The sequence below is a fragment of the Macrosteles quadrilineatus genome, unplaced genomic scaffold, assembly GCF_028750875.1.
Source record: "Macrosteles quadrilineatus isolate MER2022 unplaced genomic scaffold, UCM_ALF_1.0 Scaffold_2__2_contigs__length_208266976, whole genome shotgun sequence".
Taxonomy (NCBI): Eukaryota; Metazoa; Arthropoda; class Insecta; order Hemiptera; family Cicadellidae; genus Macrosteles; species Macrosteles quadrilineatus.
Window position 1 is genome coordinate 121,082,784 of NW_026542595.1, and position 25,275 is coordinate 121,108,058.

Genomic DNA, 25,275 nt, shown 5'->3' on the forward strand with positions numbered 1-25,275 from the left:
TTGTTGTTGTAATTGAGGAATGAAATGGACATGTTTAAAAATTATTCAATTGATATTAGGGATGGACGAGATTGGATTTTTAGTTCGAGACGAGACGAGACGAGATTTTTTATTTCTCATAAAATTTCGAGACGAGAACGAGACGAGATTTCTCTTCTCATACACAACGGGAAATGCACGTTCGAAATTTTTAAATACTAAAATAATGATAATAGGCAAGAATATTTATAATCTTTCATTAAATAACATCAGCATAACATTTTTTTATTAATCACGCCTAACTTATTAAAAATGCCTACGATTAGGAAACATGGTGATATCAGTTAGGATAGAGTTCAACTTATCCTAAAATAAAATAAATCATAAAATAAAAGCAATATTAATTTTTATAAAATAGTTACTTGTTTTGACTTTTTTTATAGTAATAAAACATTCCTCACACTGCTTACACTTAACAAAACTTCTCAAATGTTATTAAAGTAATATTATTAAAATAATGAAAGTAATATTTACATTAAAAGAATTAAAGTAATATTTACATTAAAAGAATTAATTAAATAAGAACGCCTTCGAAAAGAAAACGCAACTACAACACGCTCCTGTATTGCGGGTATTGCATTGACTTTCTGCAGGCGTTTTTAATTTTTTTTTTTATTTATTTTTTTTTTTTTTTCTCGTCTCGATAAAAATCTCGGCCAAAAAGTAATCTCGTCTCGTGTAACGAGATTGAAAATTTCCCGAAAATTTCCCGAAATTTCGAGACTTGACCATCCCTAATTGATATCAAATCAGGCAAATGGATATTCTTAGTCTACAGGTTTTTGCAACAGGGGTTATCAATTCTTAAATGATGATCGTTCCTTATAATTTTGAATGAAACCAAAAGGTCCAGTAAGTATTGTGTTGATGTTTTCAGGAGTACACGGGAGAAGACGACACAGACCTGTATCTAGAGGAGAGAGAGATGGCTTTAAGAGTAGCTCAGGAAGAGAAGAGGAGGGTACAGATGTCAGTCCCTGGTATACTCAACCCCCACGAGATACCTGAAGAGATGCAGGACTAACTTATCAAAGGTAGGTAACAGTTTGTACCTCTACGATGAGCTCAGTAGGCCGTCACTGTCGCTTTTAGTACAGTGATTAGTGGGGCGTAGTGTGGACCAAAAATACAAATACAGCCAAGGTTAGGAAAACAATACTAATTTGAAAAGAAATTGCAACAAGTCTATTGTTAATTTATCTTGGGGATGAAATTACAATGATCTTCTTAAGCTTGTTATTTTCGCTTAAGCTTGTTATTTTCGCTTCTGTTGGATCTGGGGTTTACCTTTAGGTTTGTAATATTGACAAAATGGTAACTTTATGTCTCAAATTATTTGTAAAAATTATTTAAAAACCATAGATAATTTAATTTAATTTTTATTAACGTAATCCCTGGTAGATAAAAAGGTGCCACCGTAATCACTACTGACTGATGTATATACTTTGGCAGGTTGTGCGAGCAGCTGTGGATGAGAGGTGAGGCCAGATCCATGACGCCTGTCCGAACCGGGGACCACAACACAGCTCATCACTTGCTTTTATTGTATTCATCAAAAGGTGATTCTATTTTTCATAATGAAATAAAAGGAAGTTTGCCTGTCGATGTATTTTATAGCTTTACGTATGTCAGCGCAGTTGTATTTCGAGTTCCTTTTTTCCCTGGAAAAACGTTAGTGATTAAGGTGGACAGTGATTGTTTCGGACGATTCTTTTTTATTTGTACCAAATGTTTGTGCGAGTGCGTGGCGGCGAGGACAGCGTACGATGTACGGGCCGTGTCATGGAAAATTGCCCTCTGTGAGGGTGAATAGAACGAGTGTGTAGTGTGAGAATAGTAATGTTTTGTTACAATTACAAACAAATTATATCTGTAAAACTATGTTGTTACATGATTTTTTCCTCATTATGTTAATATAGTGTTGTGTTGATTTTTGTAAAAAAAAAGAAAAAGTACACAGCTGTTTAGCATTAACAAAATTTGACTTTAAAATTGTGAACGCTCTTGATCTATCAATTCTGTAATAGTGAAACTTGATTTTCAGTTAGTTTTTTTTACTGTATTCTGGGTATCACTGTTTTGATTACTGTTTGAAGTGGTTTTCTTGTTTTGATCAGTTTATTGCATTTAAATTACATTCCTCATAACATTTGTGAAACCAATGTTAAGATCTAGTCAACGAGTGATGAAAATGTTGAATGTATTTTGTGTTTTTCAAATCATCTAAAATCATGACTTTTTTATTTATTTTCAGAAATTGTTGCAAAATTTGACAAAAATTTCTATTTTTGTGACAACATTCTAAGAACAGAATGTAATGTTTTCAACTTATTTAGATTATTTTGCATATTTCTACTGTTGTGTTGTAGAACTAATTTAACAGTTGGGTTAAGATATATGATATTTAATACAGTTACTATTTTGTTTCAAGTCTCACATTTTTATATATAATGCAGTATTTAATTATGCTGAAATAGAAAATGATGTACAGTGATTATGTGTTTGTGTTATTACCTAAACCACATCAATAATTTCAGTGGTCAGTATCTCCATTGTACACTCAACTCTCAACTCCCGATAAAGTAGGGTTGAGGCTTCCCGGATACGTAAAATCCTGGTAAATCCCGAAATACTATTGAATGGGAAAAGGTATTAAAATACAATACGGTATTAAACTGTGGCAATTACAGGTAACATATTTATATTAACATCTGGCCTACAAGGCTCTGGGGTTGTTCAGCAGTCTTTGTGGCTAGTTGGGGTGGGTGAAATCATAGACAAATAGAATAAATATAGACCATCAGCTGTGCTGTGGTTAGCATAAGTTCTGGCGTCCACCGCTAGGTTTGGCGTGTAGTTACGGCACACACTGCTGCAGTGTCTGCTGGTTACATACGTCTCCTGCGCTCTTCGCCTGCAGCGGTGTGCCGTAACTACACGGCAAATCCTAGCGGTGGGCGCCGGAACCTTCCTTTGACAGTATATATTTATTATATTTGTCTATGGTGAAATGTACACAGGACGGCTAGTAGAGACGAAACCTCGCGCCCAGACTGCTTGTGTTGTACTGTACATTGGCATTAATTTAAAAATTTAAATCTTTTATAGTTTTTTTCTTTGTTAAAACTACCATATAAATAAGATGAATTTGTAGTTTTCTCCCAATTGTACTGTTCTTGTTTTTATTTTGTTGTAGCTTTTTAGTTTTAGTTTTTCTAACTTATTGATTGACCACGAATCTGTTCACCATTGCCTAGAAGAACGTTTTTATGCAAAAAAATATTTATGCCTACCGAACCATAATCAGCAGGCGGTCCCAGGGGGGGGGGGATGGGAGGGATATATTCCCCCTGAAATATTTTATATTTTATTAGCCAACATAAATACTATTTAGCTTGAGCATATTTTAGAGCTCAAATACGTTTTTGTTTTTAGGCTTAAAATTTCAAATTCTTTTCTGGGGGAGATTCCATACCCCCCTCCCCCCCGAAATGAAATCCTGGGACCGCCACTGATAACCAGTATCACTTAAGAAAGCGTTTTGTGAATTGTGAGAACCTAATACAATGTATGTATTCTGTGATGTTGCCAAATTGTTTACGTTTGAAAATTAAAAGTTTTTAAAAGTACTCTTGTAGGTACTGAGGATATTTCAACAACAATAAAGATGATGAAACCGGGAGAAGGTTTGAAGTATGTAACTGGATACGTTTGCAAAATATTTACAAATATTAGGGATGGATGAGATTGGATTTTTAGTTCGAGACGAGACGAGACGAGATTTTTTATTTCTCATAAAATTTCGAGACGAGATCGAGACGGGATTTCCCTTCTCATACACAACGGGAAATGCACGTTCAAAATTTTTACCTGATTTTGTAACATTGTTAGATGACTGTTTAAATACAAAAATAATGATAATAGGCAAGAATATTTACAATCTTTTATTAAAAAAACATCAGCATAACATTTTTTTATTATCACGCCTAACTTATTAAAAATGCCTACGATTTGGAAACATAGTGATATCAGTTAGGATAGAGTTCAACTTATCCTAAGATAAAATAAATCATAAAATAAAAGCAATATTAATTTTTATAAAATAGTTACCTACTTGTTTTGACTTTTTATAGTAATAAAACATTCCTCACACTGCTTACACTTAACAAAACTTCTCAAATGTTATTAAAGTAATATTTACATTTAAAGAATTCATTAAATAAGAACACCTTCGCAAAGGAAACGCAACTACAACACGCTCCTGTATTGCGGGTATTGCATTGACTTTCTGCAGGCGTTTTTAATTTTTTTTTTATTCTTATCTCGATAAAAATCTCGGCCAAAAAGAAATCTCGTCTCGTGTAACGAGATTTAAAATTTCCCGAAATTTCGAGACTTGACCATCCCTAACAAATATATATACCCTCACCTCGTACCATAAAACCAAGGTATTAGAGGCAATTCTGAATAGATGAATTTGTTAAATCAAGGAAATCTAATTTTCCCTAGTCCATATTTAATAAATCTAACCACTTGTTTAGAGGACATTTTCCAGAGAGGCCCCAACATAAAGACTGATGAATATACCATACCATTTTAAAAAGTTGATTATGACAAGCAGATTTTTTGGAAACCTATGACCTGGATAATAATGTGAACTTGCGTAAATACTAGAATAAAAGAGCTTAGAAAAAAATAAAGAGTGAATCTATAACCAACAAAAGAATTGCAGTTAACAAAATGAAAAAAATTTTAAGTTTTTAAGGAAATGTTAAATTTCTTGTAAAATAAAATTTTGTCAGTTTATTTGTGACGATCCTCCACAAGTAGGCTACTAAATGATCTGAGGATTTTGCTTAAACAATACGTATAGGGTTACAATTAAGTCTTAGGACGACTTTATAACTTTAAAACGGAAAGTAATTACATGCCAAATGTGGTTCAGTTGAGAGATCTCTTTTAGTTTTGAAGTTATAAAGTCATTCTAAGACTTAATAGTCTGTCTCTCTGTGGATTAATGTCCGCAGTAGTAATTACTACGACTATCTGCAGTACTGTATTGATAATTAGACCAATTCGTTAATTAAAAGGCAAAAATGTGATTCGGATTCCACTACAAACTGTAGGCCCCTTAGTTGCCATTGGGTATGCGATGTTCATTAACAGCTATGCTAAGGAATGTCGGCCTTTGTCACTAACAAGACTTCAAGATCGTGCCACTCATCTCCTTTCATACTAGACTTAAAATACCTACATTCGTATGGCTGCCATTTCAAAGTAAATAAAGTCAATGGTATAATGTAAGAGCTGTAAAAATCTAATTTATTATGGTCACCTAAATAAATATTTTGCCTGTCACGTAACCTTAGTTCTTTACTGTTTTTCAATTAAAAGACTCAGGTTCTAGATCATAAGGTAGGCCTAATGAATGAATACCATGATTTGGTCAAATATAACTTGTTCTGCAAGCAGTTTGTTTTAACAGCTCAGGTACGGTAGAGAGACTCGCATAACGTAGCTGCTCAAACTGGTAAGTTTACATCTGAGAATGAACACACCTTCCTTTATATGTTTTGTTATAGCCTATACAAACAAATAACATTAGCCTACAATATTTTACTTTGATTCACTGAAACATGACCAACTACAGATAACCCTAATTTAGAATGGGTGTAAACAAAATTTTGTATTATGGCCACCGTTTTGAAGTAAACAAATCTAAACTTGAAATAGTTCAGATGATTGACAACATAATTCAACACAAACTCTGAAAATTGAAATGAGCTTTAAATTTGATACCCAATATCAATTTGCCTATAAAAATAAATAAATATTTATAAGTTAATTTGCTGAATACAAAATCCAACAAATTCTTTTAATAATGGGTTTTTAACCTAAGCCAACCTGAAATAACTGAACTCTTAACAGATTTGTAGATAATTGTTTTAACATTTATAACAGACAGAAAAAATACTTAGTAGTTGTGAATTGGCAAGAAATGGTCCCAAATAACTTCTACATCAACAATTCAACAATTGAATAATAAAAGGCAAAATCAGGTTAACATTAAGTCTTTATTCATAAACATGAAGTTTGTTTAAAACATCTCATGTTGAAAATAAAATAACATGAATTTGAATAAAATCTTGACCCGGATAGTGAGTGAAAAAAAGAGTAACTGTCTACTTTATCTTCTTCTTAGGGCGGATGTTGTTGGTGTGTCCGCATTTCTTCTTGCGGCAGTTGGTAGCCCTGGGGTGAAGACGAGCGTAACACTTACGGCAGATCATCTTGTCACAGTTGTATTTCTGCGCCAAGATACGCAGAGTAGGCTCAATAACACCACCACGCAGACGGAGCACCAGATGAAGTGTGGACTCTGTAAAACATAAATGTTAATTGTTTGCATCGTTCTGTGAAGCAGAAAATAAAATTTGTTATTGTTTAAAATCTGATGTTGAGTAAAATTTTTTAAACTTGATTTTCCGGCTAGCACTTACTTGTAGTTGACCGGTTCAATAGAATGGCAAAGCATACTATGGGGTGATACTTTTATTTTATTTAGGTAATCAGGGGTCTTCTAGTTAAGAAAAAAATCAGGTATTGCTCTCAGAAAGACTAATCGTTAATATCACAGACGTCACAACGTAATATTTTCATCATTGAGCGAAATAGGCCTACCCATATTTTTTTGTATGATGTCGTTGGTGCCTTGTACAAGTACAATAAAATCACGTCACTATGTTACTGAAGGTTAATCGACTTGTCTAACGGTCTAGTTAATCCCATAAGAAAAAGGTGAGTTAAGTTCTATAGATATACCACGAACAAAACAACCTGCGCAGAAACGAAAAGATCACGTGGTTCGCGCAGGTAGGTGGGCCGTACCATTGAAACCTGCGCGGCTCGAAACGGCCGAGGGTTCTTTTGTTTCTGGTATTACTATAGCTACCGACTACTAAAGGCCTATCTTAAATCAGAAAAAAAAGATAGGCTTGATAATCTTAATGTCCCTGCCTTACAGATTTAAGCTCTATGGCAAAAATTAAAACATATTTTCCCTTGTTTAGACAGATTCAAATACAAATTTTTGTTTTTAGAAAATAATATTTACTAGGCCTAATTCAAATTATTGATTTTCATACATAGCAAAATCAATGGTAGTTGACATGTTGTCATTTTTATTTAATTTCTATATGAAAAGAATAATTACAATGTGAAACTCCTGATAGGCCGACAAACAAAAAGGTAATACTTTAAACCCCCATAGGGTTAATCATACCAATTTTGACTAGGCTAATTAAGAAATAACTGTCAAATATTGCTCTCAGAAAGACTAATCGTTAATATCACAGAATGTCACAACTGGGATTTTCATCATTGAGCAAAAGAAATTTATCAATAACATAATTTAGCCTTATTGATAGTTAAGAACTTTAAAAACCAGATTTTAAAAATGGAGAGAATGGCTTCTGGCAAGGCTCTTGTAGGCCTACTCCCTAAAAATGTTTATAACATTGGTGTCCAACCTGCCGCTCTTTAGGTTTTTTTTTCTTAGTCTAGCCTAGATCCAACAAGAGCTGGTCAACGACATCGAGGGAGTAAGTAAATGGGCTTATACTAATTACATCTTCAACGTAGATATAATGATTCTTGGAGGAAACGAACGGGGTAGTGGCTGTTTAGTAATTTGTTTAGTACCTAGTAAAATCAATTAAGTTAACTTGAAGAGTTAAATATAATTTAGCTTACCTTTCTGGATATTGTAGTCAGAGAGAGTACGACCGTCTTCAAGCTGTTTGCCGGCGAAGATGAGTCGCTGTTGGTCGGGAGGGATGCCCTCTTTGTCTTGGATTTTGGCCTTGACGTTTTCTATAGTGTCGGAGGGTTCCACCTCAAGGGTAATGGTTTTACCCGTAAGGGTTTTCACGAAAATTTGCATCTTGTTTGTTCTGAAACACAACATAATTTTGTGGAATAGCCTAAGTTTAGTTGTAAACTGGATCTAAAATGATAATACACCTAAAAATGTTAACTTTTAATTACCTGCCCAGCATACATTCTGGTTTTGTATCCCGATCATAGTTTAAACAAAGCAATGGGTGAGCAAGTAACTTAAATAGCCTACTTAGGCTAACTTTGGTATTATACGGAAGCCACTTGTTTCACAGCACGCTGCTGTGGTCATGTTAGATTTGGTTATCATAAGTATGTTTGTAGGACTTTCCTCGTTTCATTATGAATCTAACAATATCAAATGAGCCATACATGATAACTCAACGTAACATAATCACCACAGCGTGCTGCATAGGCCTAAGGGTGACCTCCGTAAATTGTAATTATGTCGACCTCCAGTCAACGCTCTAAAATTTTTTTTTTATCTGTTCGTTTTTTAGTGCTGATTCCAAAAATGATATATTCATTTTTTGCGGAAACGTCCCGTTTTCCCAGAAAATGGGAAAAATCTTTTTTTGCCCAAAACCCATACCAATCCAAAGTACCATAAGTTACTTAGGCTACTTAGGCCAACTTTAAATGAAGATCGAGCATTAAGTTAAACTACAGTAAGTAAGTGTGCTCTCAGAAAGACTAATCATAATGATCACATAGTATCACAAGAAGTGGATTTCTTCATCACAGGGCACATAAAAAATATTTTCTACATGGAATACATTCTCAGAACTAATCCTTCATAAAAATGTGGGTAAGTTACAGTTATGCAGAAAACCTACTAACTGATATTATTGGATAGGCTAAAATATTAGTTAGGCCTACCGGTAGATATTTATATAGCAGCTTATCAGATATAGCTTACCATATTCGGTTTCAATGATTTATTTATAGGTGTTTTAACCTAATTTATAGTAAGTTATTGATTGTATATAGGGTGGAGTGGGGTAAGTGTGACAGCGGGGTAAGTGTGATAGCCGGCCATCTTGTTTTTAGGAATCGCTGAAAAAAATTGGTTTTGTCATAGAAATAATGTTTGACATATAAGGTAGGTATCTAGTTACATAGTTTTTTATCAATTTAGTAACTACTGTATGTTGATTTTATTGGTTTTTATAAGTACGACATTTTAGGTCAAAATCGAAGTTTGTTCGGAAATTTTGTTTAATTTGTAGTTATTTTAAATTTTGACCAATTTATATCAAACTCAGATTTTTAAAGAGCCTAAAAGCTAGGCCTAAACTTTTAGAAAAAAAATATTTAAAACGTGTACAAATTTATCATTAAATTTAAAACCACATGTCACACTTACCCCGGAAATTTTCAATGGCTGGGGCAAGTGTGATCTGATGTAATCTGTGTTATCTGATGCAAGTTTTTTACAAATTTCCGCAGATTTGTACGTCTTTATTTCATTTGTAAATATCTCAAAAAGTAAGAATGATAGGGACTTAAATCATAATGTTCCTGAAAGAGCACTAACTGGGTATTTATCACAATTGCCCCATTTACCATTAAAAGAGATACAGGATTTTATAGAGGCCGCTATCACACTTGCCCCGACCCCATGGGGCAAGTGTGACAGCTGGCAAGCATTTTTTGTAAGTAAAAAAAAAAAATAGTGAAAGCATAAGTTTATCACATTGGTTTTTTTTCTACCAATAGCCTAAAGAAAAAGTTTAAGTGTTAAAAATTTCAAGTTTCTAGCTTTAGAAATAACCGAGAAAAAAAATTGTAAAGATGAACTTTATGATTTTTAGGTCACACTTACCCCACTTCACCCTACCTATTTTTTTTTTCAAGAAAACGTTTTTCACCGGCGCTGCAGCGGTTAAGTTTAGGTTAGCCTATTTAAGATCAGTTTGGGTTGGCTTCGTATATTAATGATAGGGTAGGCCTAGGCTAATAACAAACAAGGCAAAACTTAAACTAACAAGATTTCATATATAGCCTCTAATCCACAAAAATTATGCATTTATAAGGTGACCACAGGAACTTTTAAGTTAGTAATAACTTAGAAATTTAATAAGAAACTAGATTTTTACCTGCAAACAATGGTGTAAAAATTAATTCTGTGGGGACAAAAATAAATGAAACCCGATCGTTTTAATTTTGTTAACTGTATAATAGCCTAACTATTGTCTGCTTGTCGCTGTCGTCATTAAGTTACTGACTGTAGGGAATGAATAGAATAGGCTATAGTACCTACTTAACACAAACATGAAGGAAATGATCCTCTAGGGAAGAAGATGAAACCTAAGACGACAAATATTATGTTTAGGCCTACACAAGGACATCAAAGCTGCAAGTTAGAGGCATTTATAAGTACAACTGAGTGTTGATTAACTTATTGTGAACCTATCAATTCTTAAGATATTTAGACATATGTGAGTTAGGTAGGGTGGGAGTTTTAGATTCGTGACTGTACTAAATTAAGTGTTTTGAAGTTAGGTTGGATTAGGAAGGTAAAGTTAAGGTTATTACTGAACCGAGTTGTTGATTTATATTATCCCCAGGGGCGTATTTAAGTATCTAGCCTACCGCCTCTAGGCCCTACCAACAAAGTTTGCCACCGCCCCCTTCACACTTTTCAGCACACACCCCGACCTCACTTTAAGATTCCTGTTGTCCAAGGAGCCGAAGCCCCAGACGGCCAGACCTATAACCGGGACCCATGATACCAACCGAAACTTACGCACCGACCTTAACGACACCATGGGTGGATGGTTTAGGGCCATCAGGCTCACCGGCTGCCAAAGCAACCCTTCGGAAAGAGGGTTGCCTCTCAATCCTAACCAGGGATACCTGTTACTTGGTCTCGAACGTACCCTCCAAATGGGTTCCCCCAGGGCCGAAACCACTAAGGACCATAATGGACTCCATGGACGCAACACAGTGCAAGCATCACTCGGGACCTATCCAATCCCTGACAGGCCAAAACCCGCCATCATAGCCAAGAGGAAGGGGACCGTCAGCAACCCCCATTTCCACCATTAAGTTACCCGATCGAGGCCAACCCATTTGCTGCATTACCCTGAGAGTGGACGTACTTAAGATAATTCACTGAAATACCCAAAGGTAGCAGCACTGCCTGGATCCGTAGTTAATTTCTTTATAATGTCGTGGCAAGAGAAAAACAATCCCCAAAACCAAGACAAAAGCATTGTCAGACGGGATTTTACAAGAAATGTTAGCCCTTGTACAACTAAATACTTACAGCTTGCATTCTAAGCTACAGGGTGGCAACGATTAAGTTTATAACGTTCCCCGGCAATGACTGATCATATACTGAACTAATGTAGGCTAAGTGGAGTGACTACTGTACATCTATAGATGTAGGCCAATAGGAGCGCTAGTGAGGCACTACATCAACAGTTGTAGCCTACACTAAACATGTTAACTTAATAAACAGACCTGTCCTAGGAAAATGTCGGTCTTGGTCATTAACAAGACTAGGCCTAAGACATGATCGCACTTTACTTGGCTTACCCGATAGCCTAGGCTACTAGATTTCTTTATCTTTGACCATGATAACGGATGGATGGCGACAAATTTATGAGTTAATACGTTTTACAATAAAAACATGAATTTGCATTCAGTGACAAACAACATAGGCCAAGAATATAGGCTAAGTTACTCCTATTCCACTTCGACGATGGAAGATCGCTAACTAGGCCTAGGCCAACTCACTTCAAAAGAACGACTGCTATGGAGAGCCTGTTAGAACTTATGACTGAACATTAACAAACATTTAGCAATGTTATTTATGAAGGTATTGCTAGTATCTAACCGATTAGCAATTTATTGTTATATTATACTCATAATATTAATTGTAAAATACTTACCCTCCAACAACGCGTGTAGAAATATCCAAAGGAAATGCAGAAGAAGAAGTAAAAGAAGAAGGTTTCTCTTCCCCTGCCAACACAATTTTACATAGAGTACATTAGAATTTCTTTTTAATGCCATATTCCGGTAAAGCTATTATGTACAAACGCCCGTGATCGTGGATGAAATCGTTGACATCTCTCCTAAACTAAGTCAAAGCCATCACAAGTATCCGTGACCGTGACCGCGGCAAAATCATGAAGCGGGCTGCAACGAAGGGACACCATCCTCGACACTCGCGACCGCGGCGAAAACGTGATCATATCCCGTGAGCTGTGACCTTGAGGACATCATCACCGTCACCCGTGACCACTGTAAAATCGTGAACATCTCCCGCAGGCCGCATTCATGGGAACATCATCATCGACACTTGCGATCGCGGCAAAGTCGTGTTATAAACATCTCCCGTGGACTGCGATCATGAGGACATCATCATTGTCACCAGCGGCCGTGCCAAAATCGTAAGCATCCCCCTCGGGAAGCCATCACGGGGACATCCTCATTGACACCACCAGCCGCGGCGAAATCGTTAATATCTCCCGTGAGCCGCAATCACGGGGACATCATCATCGACACTCGCGAAAGCGGCTAATTATTGAACGTCTCCCTCGGACTTCAATCATGAGAACAAATCACCGTCCCCCAAGGCCATGGCTAAATCGTGAACGTCTCCCGCGGGCCGCAATCACGGGGATATCATAATCGACACTCGCGAACGCGGCTAATACTTGAACGTCTCCCCTGGGCTGCGATCGTGAGGACACATCACCGTCACCGGCGGCCACAGCTAAATCGTGAACGTCTCCCGCGGCACGCAATCACGGGGACATCATCATCAGCACCTGGGGCCGCGGCAAGACAGTGAACATCTCCCTAGATTAGCGGAGATTACATTATGGTCACCTGTAATCGTGGCAAGCTGGTAGTTTTAAGAAACAAATTCTTTTCTAAAACACATTTTTCCCAATCCTCTGCAGCTCCCTTTTGCTTGCGGTCCTAGGCAGCGGCCTAATCGGCCTAGTGGTAAATCCGGTACTGATGCAGGTGACTTCCCTACGTGGTATGTTGATCCACGTATTTTTTTCGCTTAGTCAAGGCCAACAGTTGATTTGGTCCAATAGATCGATTCGGATCCAGTTAGATTTTCAAGCCAAGCATTTTATTCTCACAATCATAATAAAAGAGTACACCTACCTAAAAAAAAATACGCGATGGAAAATTTCCAATTTTGCTACGATGACGAAAATAATGTCTTCGGAACCGCACAATATGTTCATACGATTTCACTGAGATCGCAATTGACTTCCAGTATTTCACAGAAACTTCAGTAGATTATATTTTCTCTACGACCACGGAAGATGTTTACGATTCTGCCACAATCGAAAGTGAAGATCGCGATTTCACAAAAACCGAAATTGTCGTTAATGATTTTGCCATGTCCAGGGAAATATGTTTAGGATATCCGATACCATCGTTACCTCAGTGGGAGGTCGCGACAACGGGGGACCTTCACGATTTTGTCACGATCACGGAATACGATGATAATTAGTGACTCCGCTGCCTCAGAAGGTGTTAAAGATTCTGCCGCGAACGAAGGAGACGACCTCGGGACTCGGGAAACGTCTACCAAACACCTACAATTTATTGTAAACCAATTTCGATTCATAACGATTAATATAATTATGTCAAAAATCCATAATTTTCAAAACAATCCCGATTTTTGCCTGGATCGATTTTGACATGGGAACCAAAAGTATCGGTAGTCCCTAAACATGTTTGGCTCGACACAACGTAAAGTAAAAGTAAAAAACGATGTTTTCATTTTATTTTTTACAAGATTTTGCACACAAAACTAGTGTAGTTACTCAATTTCTTCAAAAATGTCCATATTTCATACAATCATTTTTTAAATCTTCTCTGCGAACAAGGAATGTGAATGGGTGCGGAGTCCCTGTCCCTAACTGGGATAGAGACTACTTCGGGACGAGGGATGATTTAACCATGCGTGGGATAAATCCCTCCTTTAGCTTCTGCTTATTAAATCAGCTTAGAGCTGGCATGTTTACCATCAGATCCCAGAACCATCAGCGAATTAGCATACAGCCACAGACAACCAGGATAGAAAGAAAGTTTAGAAAAGTACAAGTGGTTCGACGCGGAGTGTGAGAGTGGGAGAGTGAACGAGAGCGAGAGAGCAAGAGAGTGAACCGTCCACATTCCCCAATGCAACTTACTGCACTCCCTGGTTTGTGACGCAACTTTACAACAGACTCCAGTCCCGCTTCTGCTACGGTTGTAGTAGTCGTAGTATAGCGTGTAAATAAAGATTGCTCTACATTTAATCAAAGTTTACTTAGAGGTTAACTGACAATGCGGTCCTAAGTTCGCCTCGGTAAAAAAGCATTTTCATTTCATTCCATTTTAAAGTTTTAGTCACAGTGTGTTGATCTAACTGACGAACTGCTAGAATTTTACTATAGTGGTTTACACTCATTTATGGTCAATTCTAGGGGGCTAGGCCATACCTTTTGGATCGTTAAAACAACATAATTTAAGGTTTTATTTTACTATTCTATAATCAAACTACCACTCACAGTACAGTAGGCTCAGAAAATCATCAGGCCAACACAATACAGTAATCAGTTTTACATCTTGGTATTTTTGGTCCCTTGGATGTTACTTACTATGAATAAGATTCAGCTGTGCTGCAAAATACACATGGTCGAGTGACTATAATGCAAATTTAGCCTACCACTACGTTATCGATAATTCACTCATAGTTATTTCTATAGCCAATGGCAGAAAGAACTGATACATGTGAAAAATTAGAAGAAATTTCAAATTTCGAAACATTAAGTACCGTAGGCCTAAATATGTGGTACCTAAGTAGATGAAACTGGTATTTTATTGTCATTTAAAACAACGGTGACTTGTTCTGCGTTTTTTAAATAATAAATTACTGCATAATCAATTACTCCCACTATACATCTAGCTACTGCAGTTGTTATATTAACTAATGATAAACCCCAAAACCCATGCTGGTGATAAACGCGGCCAGCTCCAATAATAGATGACCGTTTCTGACGGTTGGTGAGGTGAGAGGTGAGGCGCCTGGCAGAATACGTGCAAAAAGTCTCAGTGTATGAACCATAAACAAAACAGGTGTTGGGATTTGAAAGAAGAACGGTTGAGCAGGACTGGTTGGTTCGAACGTAGACGGTTGTACAGTCTTCAGTGATTGACCCCTCCCACCGGCTCACTGATGTGTCGCTCATCGCATTGAGCTGATCTTTGAACGAGTCGCTGTAAGGAACTAGCTCTTTTTACTTGATATAGAGTCGTTGACACGTTTATTTTATAAAATGACAAAATCGTTTTATGGCTATAGTTTTAGTTAAAATTCATTTTTATAGCCCCAGGATTGCGAAATATGACAAATAATGGTTAAAACATACCTCGTCAGACAATCCTTACTACCTACATGTTAAGGATTGTCTGACGAGGTATGTTTTAACCATTATTTGTTATAGTTTTAGCTCCGACTGCTAAGTGCATAGTGCTTAGGTTGCGGTTTTATCTACAACTATAGTAGTTGGATTGATTTGTAAAAATAGTGTAAATAGGCTTCTCATCGAGCGTGAAATACACGATATTAACGAGGGACGAAGAAGTAACTATAAAAAAAAAAACAACAGAATGGTTATAAACACAGAATGGTTTTGAATGGAACAACAAAAAATATTGCAACCCTAAAGTACTTTATATGCGGGTCCCTTTGTCTGCTTTCCTGGCTAAAATGTATTTATAACAGCTTGAAATCAATAATATTATGCGTATATGATTAATATTCACAACTCTATTAAACTTAAAATGGAATTAGAAACCAACAATTGTATAAATTTCCTAGACGTTAAATAACCAAAGTAAGTAATAAAAGCTACTAATTTGGCATCTATAGGAAACCAGCGCAAACTCTTTCAACAATGCCTACGATATAAAATTAGTTGTCAATTTAATTAGGAAAACAAAACATAACCTACATACGCTGCAAAATCATTCCACTGATAACATGTTTGTTCATTCACTTCTGTTATGTAAACAAATTGGTAATTTTTATAGCATCATTTATTTCTGGTTCAATGTAGACATTATACACAGAAGTGTTAACAAAATTAAAAGAAATTAACTATAATAACATCGTGGGTTCGCCCAAACCTGAGACACCCTGTAATTAAATTTAAAAATAATGTATTCCTGTTTTCAAAATCAACAGAAAACATTTACAAGGACATAAACGATAAGCTGATAAAAAGCAGGATAAAGGGGGTATTATCATACAATGCAACGATGGTGACAAATGTGACAATAATTAATTATTTTGTGGGTACATCGCACCAATATGTAATTATTCTTTCAGAGATTCAAGGAACATAATGCCACCAAACAAAATAAACCAGCGTCAATTAATTGTTGTACAGCATCTTTAATCATAGCTGTTCGTTTGGCTGTTTTGTTGAAACTGAAAATAATAACTGCCAGTCAGCTGATACTGTGACGTCACTCTCCTGTTTGTTGTAAGCCTACTGAGGATCACGGGAAAGTGACGTCACAGTACAATGTACAATTTAATAACTGTTGTCCAGTAGAGAATATCCACTCGTGTGTACGCGAAAACGTGTACATACTATTGCAAAACGCTCAGTGTATATTGTAGTGTGTATATCTACAGTAAGTATCTTAATTTATTTTAAATGTATAAATTCAGTTAAAGATGAGCTCAATTAAGCTTGAATCATGTACAGTATGAAACATAACTACGTTTTACACCAGGTAACACATAAAGTAGCTAGATTGACATCTGAATTAATGCATTGTTTTTTTCACAGATATACGAACTAATAAATAGTAAAATAGCTCAAGTCTTAAAAATTGTAGTTAATATCCATAGTTAAATATTATTTTAACCTAGTAATTTCATGAGAATACAAATATTTTATGAGCATTGATATTTACTCGACAATATATATAATTGTTCTAAAAATCAATAAACGATTAAAATCATCACTGACAAGTGACAACATTATCCCATTCAAAGATAATTGCAATAGTTTTTCGTCAAAACAGTAACGTACGAATAATGAAAGTAATCATCACAAGTACAGAAGCGTCAGCTGTTAATAATTTTCATTGTTGCAGCTGATGCGTTCTTACTGTAGACTTACACTCTTTCTATGATTCTGCAGGTTATTTCATGACAACATAACAAGCAACTTCAGTGGTTCATTGTTGTGGTTGTGATACTGTAAATAACGTAACGCATTATTTTCTGAACGGAACATGGAGCAACTACACATGCTAAAGGTAGGTTTGAAATTTAGAAGATACAGTTGTTACTTAGATTTAATAGTTCCATCGGTAATTTGTGTTTAATCCTTAAAAAATAACTAGAATTTAGGAATATTAAATTATGGTTACGTGTTTTAATGTCAATTCATAGGAATGTGAATGGTAAATTATTTTACGCCACACTACATTATTTTGATAAACTTTCCACGCAAGGATTTAGTCCAGAAAACAGCTGTTTGCCGCCTGCTTATTCAAATGGGGTTTCATTGCGTAATACTGTTCTGCAATGAGTTTTACCGGACACCAATCAGCTGATTATACTGTATTTTCGTGGCAATTAGTGGTTATAAACAAAAACATAACCTCTGACTAGTGATTATTAGTCCTTTAGTTAGTGGAAATATATAAGGATTTGTACGGATTAAGTATTATGGCGTAAACTATCGTACGTAACTCGTCCAAAATGTGTGTACCGGACTCGTATGGTAATCCCGTACTCGACTTCGTCTCGCACGGGAACGACCACACTCGTCCGGTAAACACTTATTTTCAGGACTAGTAACATAATATACTATTACACGTCTATTTGTGTTCGTTGCTGACATTATTTATTATTAATTGCATTATTGTACGCTTTCTTACTATTCTTACCAGATTGTGAAAAACAAATGTTGGGAATGTTAACTACTCCAACGTGTGTGGTCCAAATTATTCTTTAATACATCAACATTCCACGTTGAAAAAAATTACAGCTTTAATTTTGTTGAACATTGATAAAAATATTTTATAATCAGCATGAATATACCATCTAATCACTTATATTTTTTTACGAATATTATTTTATTTCACTCTTATTTACAGAAAGTTTAAAGTATTATCACTTTACAACCCAGTGTAAATTTTTACTATGCAGTGTAAATAATTTCATGAATGGCTATTTTACAAACAATAATAAATCATTTATACGAAACATACCAGGTTGCAAACAAATCGTACTAGAAAGAACTGTTGACAAATAGAGATTCGACTCTTTTAAAAGATCCGACTCGTCATTGAGCTGAACGCTCTCCCAGCATGCAACGCGCGTAGAAAGAGACAGAGATACGCGTCCTAGCTCGTCTGTTCTGTTGGTGTTCCCAACTGTCGAATTCTTGTGTTGTTTACTTGTGTATGTAGACGATTTTTGACTGAATCAGCTCAATTTGAGTCTTTTATATCGTTCGGTGAAGTGTGTTAAAGTGTTCGATATACGTACAATAGTGTAGATTTACAATGGAATGTGACCAACAGTTGTGTGTGTAAACAAATGTGTACAGTTGTATTCAATATTTACATTAGTGTTTGGTGCAGTGAATAAACTATTCAGGGATATTTTGGAATTTCTTCGTTAAAAGGTAGGGTTCAAATTTTTTTTAGCATGTTTCATAAATTAATGTAGTTTACACCATTAATAAATTCACTCTTTAGAGTTCACTTTCGTTCGTCAACCTCAGTAGTCCGAGCTTGTGGGAAAATTACACGGGTCCATTGGAAGATAGCTGGAATTTGATTCATTCAGGGGAAAATGTAAAAAACACTGTTTTTATTTAGATTATTTATTTTTGACGAACGTAAATCAAATATTACATTCAATGTGTCGTGATAAAACTTTTACACAGATGTAGTATTTTTATTTGCAGTTATTTAATATTCATAACATAATATTTAATTATTGTTAATACTGTAATTTTTAATACCAACCAAAATGAACAACAACGATGTATGTTGCGTGATGATTGACAGGGAAACTAGGCTATCTTGTTTTTTTAAGTCGATTTAAACTACGGTTTTTATTAATTGCAACATGTCGTATGTTCCTCTTGTACATTCATGTCAAGGAGTTGAAAATGAATTAACATTTATTCAACAATTTGACTTAATAAACATTACTACTCAGAATGGAATAGCTATTTGATATTCCATTTTATGATAAATTTATTTTTAACTGTTTCCCTAGCCAAAATAGGATCCTGAGATAAGGAAATCCCGAAGGCTTAACAAACCACGCTATGGTGGTTAAAGTGGTCTCTGGTTCAAACTACTACGGAGACATTTATATCATGAAGCTCGTTGAATACAACGAGTACCGGTGGCCACAAGTTCAAAGGAGGCTCAGCGTATTGGAGCTTTGGCTATTGGATTAATAGTCGTATATTAGTTAATTTTGAGTAAAATATTTTGTTTTGTTAATTATACTTTTCGAATGTCTCGGTTTGGATATTATTTAAATGCCTTCAAACTTAAAAAACCCGAAATTTGGCCCTCGATTTTTCCAGGGGATTTGGACATTTTTTCCACATTTTTTTATGGGGATTTGGCACTCCTTAAGGTGTATTTTTGATTTTTAGCTTTAATCTTTTAAATGTAATACATTTCTGTTGTTAATTATCTAATTAAAGGAATATAGTTAAAAATTCATTAACTCACTACAGTATAGGCCTATTATCAATAAAATGTATAAGCTGAAAATTAATTGTTTTTTATATAAATTTTAAAATTGATATAACTTTAGTACCATAATGACCTATTTTAATTATCTTGGTCTTAAATTATAGGCTTAGTCTTGAACTAAAAATTCATGTATACTCATATGCCTGAGTTTAAATTTTATATTTTTTTAATAGTATCAAATTTTAATAATTTATTTGATTTTTTGTTTCTTTTTTTGTTAATTTGTAAATGAAAACTCATTTTATAAAAAGGATTCAAAATACGTGTTTTTTTTAGATGTTTATATTCAAAAGACATGCACAAAATTTCAGAACTGTAGCTTAAGTATTGTTTTTGGAATATTAAATTTCGTACGCTGAAACATGGAATTTTTAAAGTTGTGGGAATCAGCGCTTAAATTGTTATGATAAATTTGATAAACTGCTATTTCAGTAGTGTCCCTGGCAGCCACAACAGGGTAGTAATTTTTTTTTTCTCTCTGAGCATGTTAAAAGAAATTTAAGGTCCTGTATTTTTATTCGTATAGTGAAGTGTCAGAGGTGAAGTAGTAATTTTCCAGCTTAGCAACTAACTGTCACTATTGACCTAAAACTGACGAACATAATATACATACAACATAACGTAGAAGTCCTATAGATTACTGGAAAAAACAGAATGGGAACTGTCCCACTACACCCTCTACTAATGTTTGAGTTAGTTCAAGTATTTTACTTCTTTCTTATTTTTTTCCTGCATCAAAATTAGCCTTACGAATCTTCAACACAACTTACTAACTGTATATGTGATTATGTTAGTTGTCCTATGATATTATGACTAAAGAGCAAATATGAAAGAGAAAATTTAGATGGCATCAATGGACAATGGTCATACTATACATTATATCATGAATGGTAGGCTATCATATCACTTATTGAACATTCAGTCGTTTCATACACGGAATTATGGAACACACGACAAATGAAGCTACTGCGATTACAACAGGACGATAAGTCTATACTCGTACTATTTAAAACCAATGGCAACACAGAGGTGATCAGTTCATCTCTCTATCCGTGTTGCTAACTCGTTAGATTTGAAAGATTCGTCATTTTCAAACCGCATGTATTTCCATGTGGCCGGTGTCAGCTGATGTAGTATTTCCATGTGGCCGGTCTCAGCTGATGTAGTATTTCCATGTGGCCGGTCTCAGCTGATGTAGTATTTCCATGTGGCCGGTGTCAGCTGATGTAGTATTTCCATGTGGCCGGTGTCAGCTGATGTAGTATTTCCATGTGGCCGGTGTCAGCTGATGTAGTATTTCCATGTGGCCGGTGTCAGCTGATGTAGTATTTCCATGTGGCCGGTGTCAGCTGATGTAGTATTTCCATGTGGCCGGTCTCAGCTGATGTAGTATTTCCATGTGGCCGGTGTCAGCTGATGTAGTATTTCCATGTGGCCGGTGTCAGCTGATGTAGTATTTCCATGTGGCCGGTCTCAGCTGATGTAGTATTTCCATGTGGCCGGTGTCAGCTGATGTAGTATTTCCATGTGGCCGGTGTCAGCTGATGTAGTATTTCCATGTGGCCGGTCTCAGCTGATGTAAGTATTCACCGAGCCGCAACAATCCACGCATGACAGAATTGTCAAACCTCGTCGCGACCACATTGTTGGGAAACAAATTGCAGGCTTTCACAGAACAGAAGGGACAGAGGTCCTTTAGGTAATGCGGAAATTGAATTACTGGGTCCATAATCTTACAGTCGTGACGAAATGTATTGTTACAATCTTTGAAACATGCTGCAGGTGCTGGGTGTTGTAGGTGGTGTGGTTTAGAACATAACCTTCTGTCTTGGGGACCTCGGTTCGAATCCCCGAAATGCGGTTCGAACAAAAATTACTACCAAAAATATGTAATTTGGGAACGAATTAAATTATACTAGAAGTTTATTTATATGGTATACTGGATCTTAATAATTCGTAAGCCTAGTGCCAAACCGTTTTAAACTATTAATTTTTCTTCAATTCAACCTTTTTATTGATAACTAAAAATTAATGAAGTGGTATATCAATAGTGCATCGAAGCTTATAGAAGATAGTTATATGACATTGCTGTTGAAAGATAGATTGTGCCATTTAAGTACAAAAGGTTTTGACGAAATATTTTTGATAGGTTGACTTTTATAAACGCATTCACTTCTACACCTTACGCATGACTTGCTTCGCTTACTATGTGAAATAAATTATGAATGCTATGACAAATCCGCAATTTTTAAAGGCATTGCAGATACAAAATGTAGCCTACATGAGAAAATTCGTTTCCAATAAACTAATGTAACTAATGTTTCCCATATGTAGAGTTCGACCACATTACCCTGTTTTCTAAAACAATGCGGCCCAAAAAGAAAATATAAAATACAAAATATAAGTAATGTTAAACTATAGAACACATCGTGCCTGCAGTAACAACGATACTACCAGGAGGACAAGCGGGCATTTAAAAAGGGGGGGGGGAGGTGGGGGAGGTGGCGCTATCGCAACTTATCTGTTAAATGTCATCTTATCTTTCATTCAGTGCCGTACTACCTTATCTGTTTAAATGCCTTATCTTTCATTGACAGTTTTAATCTTTAAATACCTCACATTCATTCATGTATAATTTGGCAATTTATGAATGGTAATGTTGTCTATTAAAAGTGGGAATTCCGAATGTTTGTTATGTTTGGTGTTCAAGTATTGATTTTGTTTTTATTGATTGATGCTATTTGTTGGGTTATTAATTGTTATTGCTCTCTAAGGGATAGCGAATTACACCACGGTTTGGACCGCTCTCTTAGAAATTACGTGGTAAATTTAATAATTCCTTTAGTTTGAGAATCAAATAAATCTGATTGTTTTGAAGATTTTATTGCAGTGATCATTGTCAAGGACTGTTGTTTTTTTTTAAATTGGAATGCAATAATCTGTAAAAGTTAATTTATACTTTTTGATTAGATATTATTGTATCTAATTGTCATCAATAGGCTATTGTAAAATTTTGTAATGTTGTATCACCGTTTAATAAATAAATAAAATAATAACTTACGTCGAAACCATCAAATGTCTGTCGTATTCTCAAATTGTCTAACAGTTCGCTTTGAAATTTAAGAGATTCTTCTATGTTATATGCATCGAAATGTTTACTGCAATATCCCATGCCTTTGATAAAAGCTCAATGAAGTTCAAACTATTCATCAATAATTAGCCACGATAAAAACCGTGAAAAGAATGCAACATTGCAAAATCTGTTAGGCAAATTACTGTCTATTACAACATAAAACAACGGCCTTAATAAGTAAATATAGAAATTTCCCGTAGTTTAATAGTCTTTTTATAGCCAGTAAAACACGAATGACACACTATACTATTTGCAAAAGTGGTTTGAGGGTGTAAAACGTCGGTTTACAGCCGGGTTTAACAGCATTGTGTTGTTTTTCTGGTTGGTCAATTGCCATTGCGAAAAAAAAGATTACCAATGGCTACTGATTGTGAGCGATACAGAAGCGAAATAGATGTTTATGGTTGACTATGTTATCAATTTGTTTTTACTTGACTTTTGGTAATTAGTCTTTTTGCTGAGACAAAGACACTGTTTTGCTCATTATGATGATATGAGTGAATTTTATTGGTGCCTTACTAACATGCCTTGTGTAACTTTGTTGCCGTTTCCTGATTCAGAATCAATATCCCAAGCCAATATCAAAGCCCAATGATCCAGGACAGCTAGGTCCACTTTTTAGCATTTCTGATTACAAGGCAAGCAATACACACTCAGCTGTATTATAATGCAATTGGGTGTTTTAGTGGGTGTATTTGGTGTAATACGTTGTTGTATTAATAGTCAAAGGTAATACTGTATTGTACATCGATCTCTATTAATAGAGATCGATGGTATGACGTTTTTATACCTCAAGTATGCAATATTCGGGATTCTGTTCGTACTGGGCTCAGATTAACTTAAGGATTGTATATTTTATTTTTAACAGTTTCAAAATGGCAAGTCGTAGAATGCCTTAACCAGGTTCTCGTTTGTAAACATCAATTTGACGGGTCACTTGTTACGTAAGGGGCTGGGGACGAAACTAGGTCACGTTTTGGGGTCGCGCCGCGGGGGCTTTGCACAAAGGGGACACTAGGAAATGGGGGGGGGGGGGGGGAGCAAGTTTGCTCAAACTGGCAGTACACATGATTAAACAAACCCTAACGATTTATCATCATTGTGAATCAGCTGATGAAGAATGTTTAACGTTATTTTCTCCCTAAAAATTACTTGCTATTAGCTATTTGTATTTGCCCTAAAAACGTATTACGATTGTTACAACGACATACACACACACACACACACACATACGTAAACAACTGCTTAACTGTTTATCTTAGTGTAAAATGCACACCCATCGCAAAAGTGACCAAACATACAGTTTTAATGCACTGATACCTGATACCTAAAGTAAAGCTTCAGACCTATCCCATGACCTAGCTTTGTAGATACAAGCTTTGTAGCTTTGTGGAGTTACAGCTTTAGGCTCTATAACCTAACTGGTGATTTGCAGGAGTTGAATCCGAGCCCCTTTGAACCAGAGGTCCCGCACTTAAACCACTAGACCATCCGTCCCTATGGGTCAACTCCAGTTCCAATAATAAGTGTCACACCATAGTCTATGGTAAAACTTTTCTTTGAAATGACAACCATACAAAAGTAGGTATTTTAAGTAAAGCCAAGTATGAATGGAGATGAGTGTAGGATGAGTGGCGTGATCTTATAGTCTTGTTAGTGACTAAGGCCGACATATTCTTTAGACACAGTTAAATAATAACCCATACAGCCAATGACAACTAACTGTAATGGGGTATCCATACTGAGAGGTACACTTGAAATATTGCACAGTGTGGCATCATTGATTATACTTACAGAAGAATCGCACTAGTATCCACTGTTGCAGTGTAATAGTAGAGAGTAGGCCTATCACAGAACGGCGGCCGTTGAACCGGCGACTGAAGGTGAAGGACGAACCAGGAAATCGTAACCATCTCGTCTGAGTCCATCACAGGGTATTACTACGGAATTTTGTCTATTTAGTCCCAAATTATATCCTATCAGGTTCCCATTTGGCGGTACAGCTAGAAATTGCGGTCTAGGAATTCGTAGTCTTCTTCAACCGTTGAATGTGAAAAAGTTGTGTACCTCCATATATTACTTGGAGAATTGATGATTAGTAAAATTCAAAATCGTCTACATTACGCTCCTGAAATATATTTTTGTAGGATTCGGTAGACATGTGTTCAGGAAGACTTTTTGTTATAGGTTGGAGATAAGTTTGGATAAAGGGTTTCTATAACCCTCTTCACTTTTTACTTCCATGGTCATTCTTCCGGTCCTGAGAATCTTTTTCGCCAACTATAATCTTCATTATATCTTATACACCACTACGTCTTTCCGCCTCTTTTAGGACGTCCTAGAGGTCTTCTTCCTTCTGGGGTTTCGCCTTACACTGGCTTTTTCCAAAGTTCGCATATATATACAAAGTTCACTATCCCCCATGAGCC

General features: G+C 35.8%; 3 protein-coding genes across 3 annotated transcripts in view; 2 read left to right on the top strand and 1 right to left on the bottom strand.

Moving 5' to 3' along the window:
- The window catches only part of LOC128985471 (exportin-1), a 45,327-nt gene extending 42,811 nt beyond the window's left edge, over positions 1-2,516 (top strand). The window contains exons 22-23 of the mRNA XM_054404977.1: positions 917-1,073; positions 1,492-2,516. Coding sequence (XP_054260952.1) covers positions 917-1,063 — 147 coding nt within the window. The 3' untranslated portion in view covers positions 1,064-1,073; positions 1,492-2,516. The remainder of the gene's footprint in view (positions 1-916; positions 1,074-1,491) is intronic.
- Positions 2,517-6,094: 3,578 nt separating this feature from the next.
- On the bottom strand, positions 6,095-11,930 carry LOC128986940 (ubiquitin-60S ribosomal protein L40). Its single transcript, XM_054407559.1, has 3 exons — positions 11,835-11,930; positions 7,792-7,991; positions 6,095-6,418 (listed from the first exon to the last, which is right to left on the bottom strand). The coding sequence occupies exons 2-3, from the start codon at positions 7,979-7,981 to the stop codon at positions 6,222-6,224; spliced, it is 387 nt and encodes a 128-aa protein (XP_054263534.1). The 5' UTR covers positions 7,982-7,991; positions 11,835-11,930; the 3' UTR covers positions 6,095-6,221.
- A 6,411-nt stretch (positions 11,931-18,341) lies between these two features.
- Positions 18,342-25,275, top strand: part of LOC128987337 (protein turtle) — a 230,210-nt gene continuing 223,276 nt past the window's right edge. Inside the window, exon 1 of the mRNA XM_054408126.1 lies at positions 18,342-18,617. The gene's annotated coding sequence lies outside the window, so the exon portion shown is untranslated. The remainder of the gene's footprint in view (positions 18,618-25,275) is intronic.

Coding starts and splice junctions, on each gene's coding strand:
- LOC128986940 (XM_054407559.1), bottom strand. CDS start 7,981: ATGCAAATTTTCGTGAAAACCCTTACGGGTAAAACCATTACCCTTGAG. Junction 6,419..7,791: donor TGACTACAATATCCAGAAAG/GTAAGCTAAATT, acceptor TATGTTTTACAG/AGTCCACACTTCATCTGGTG.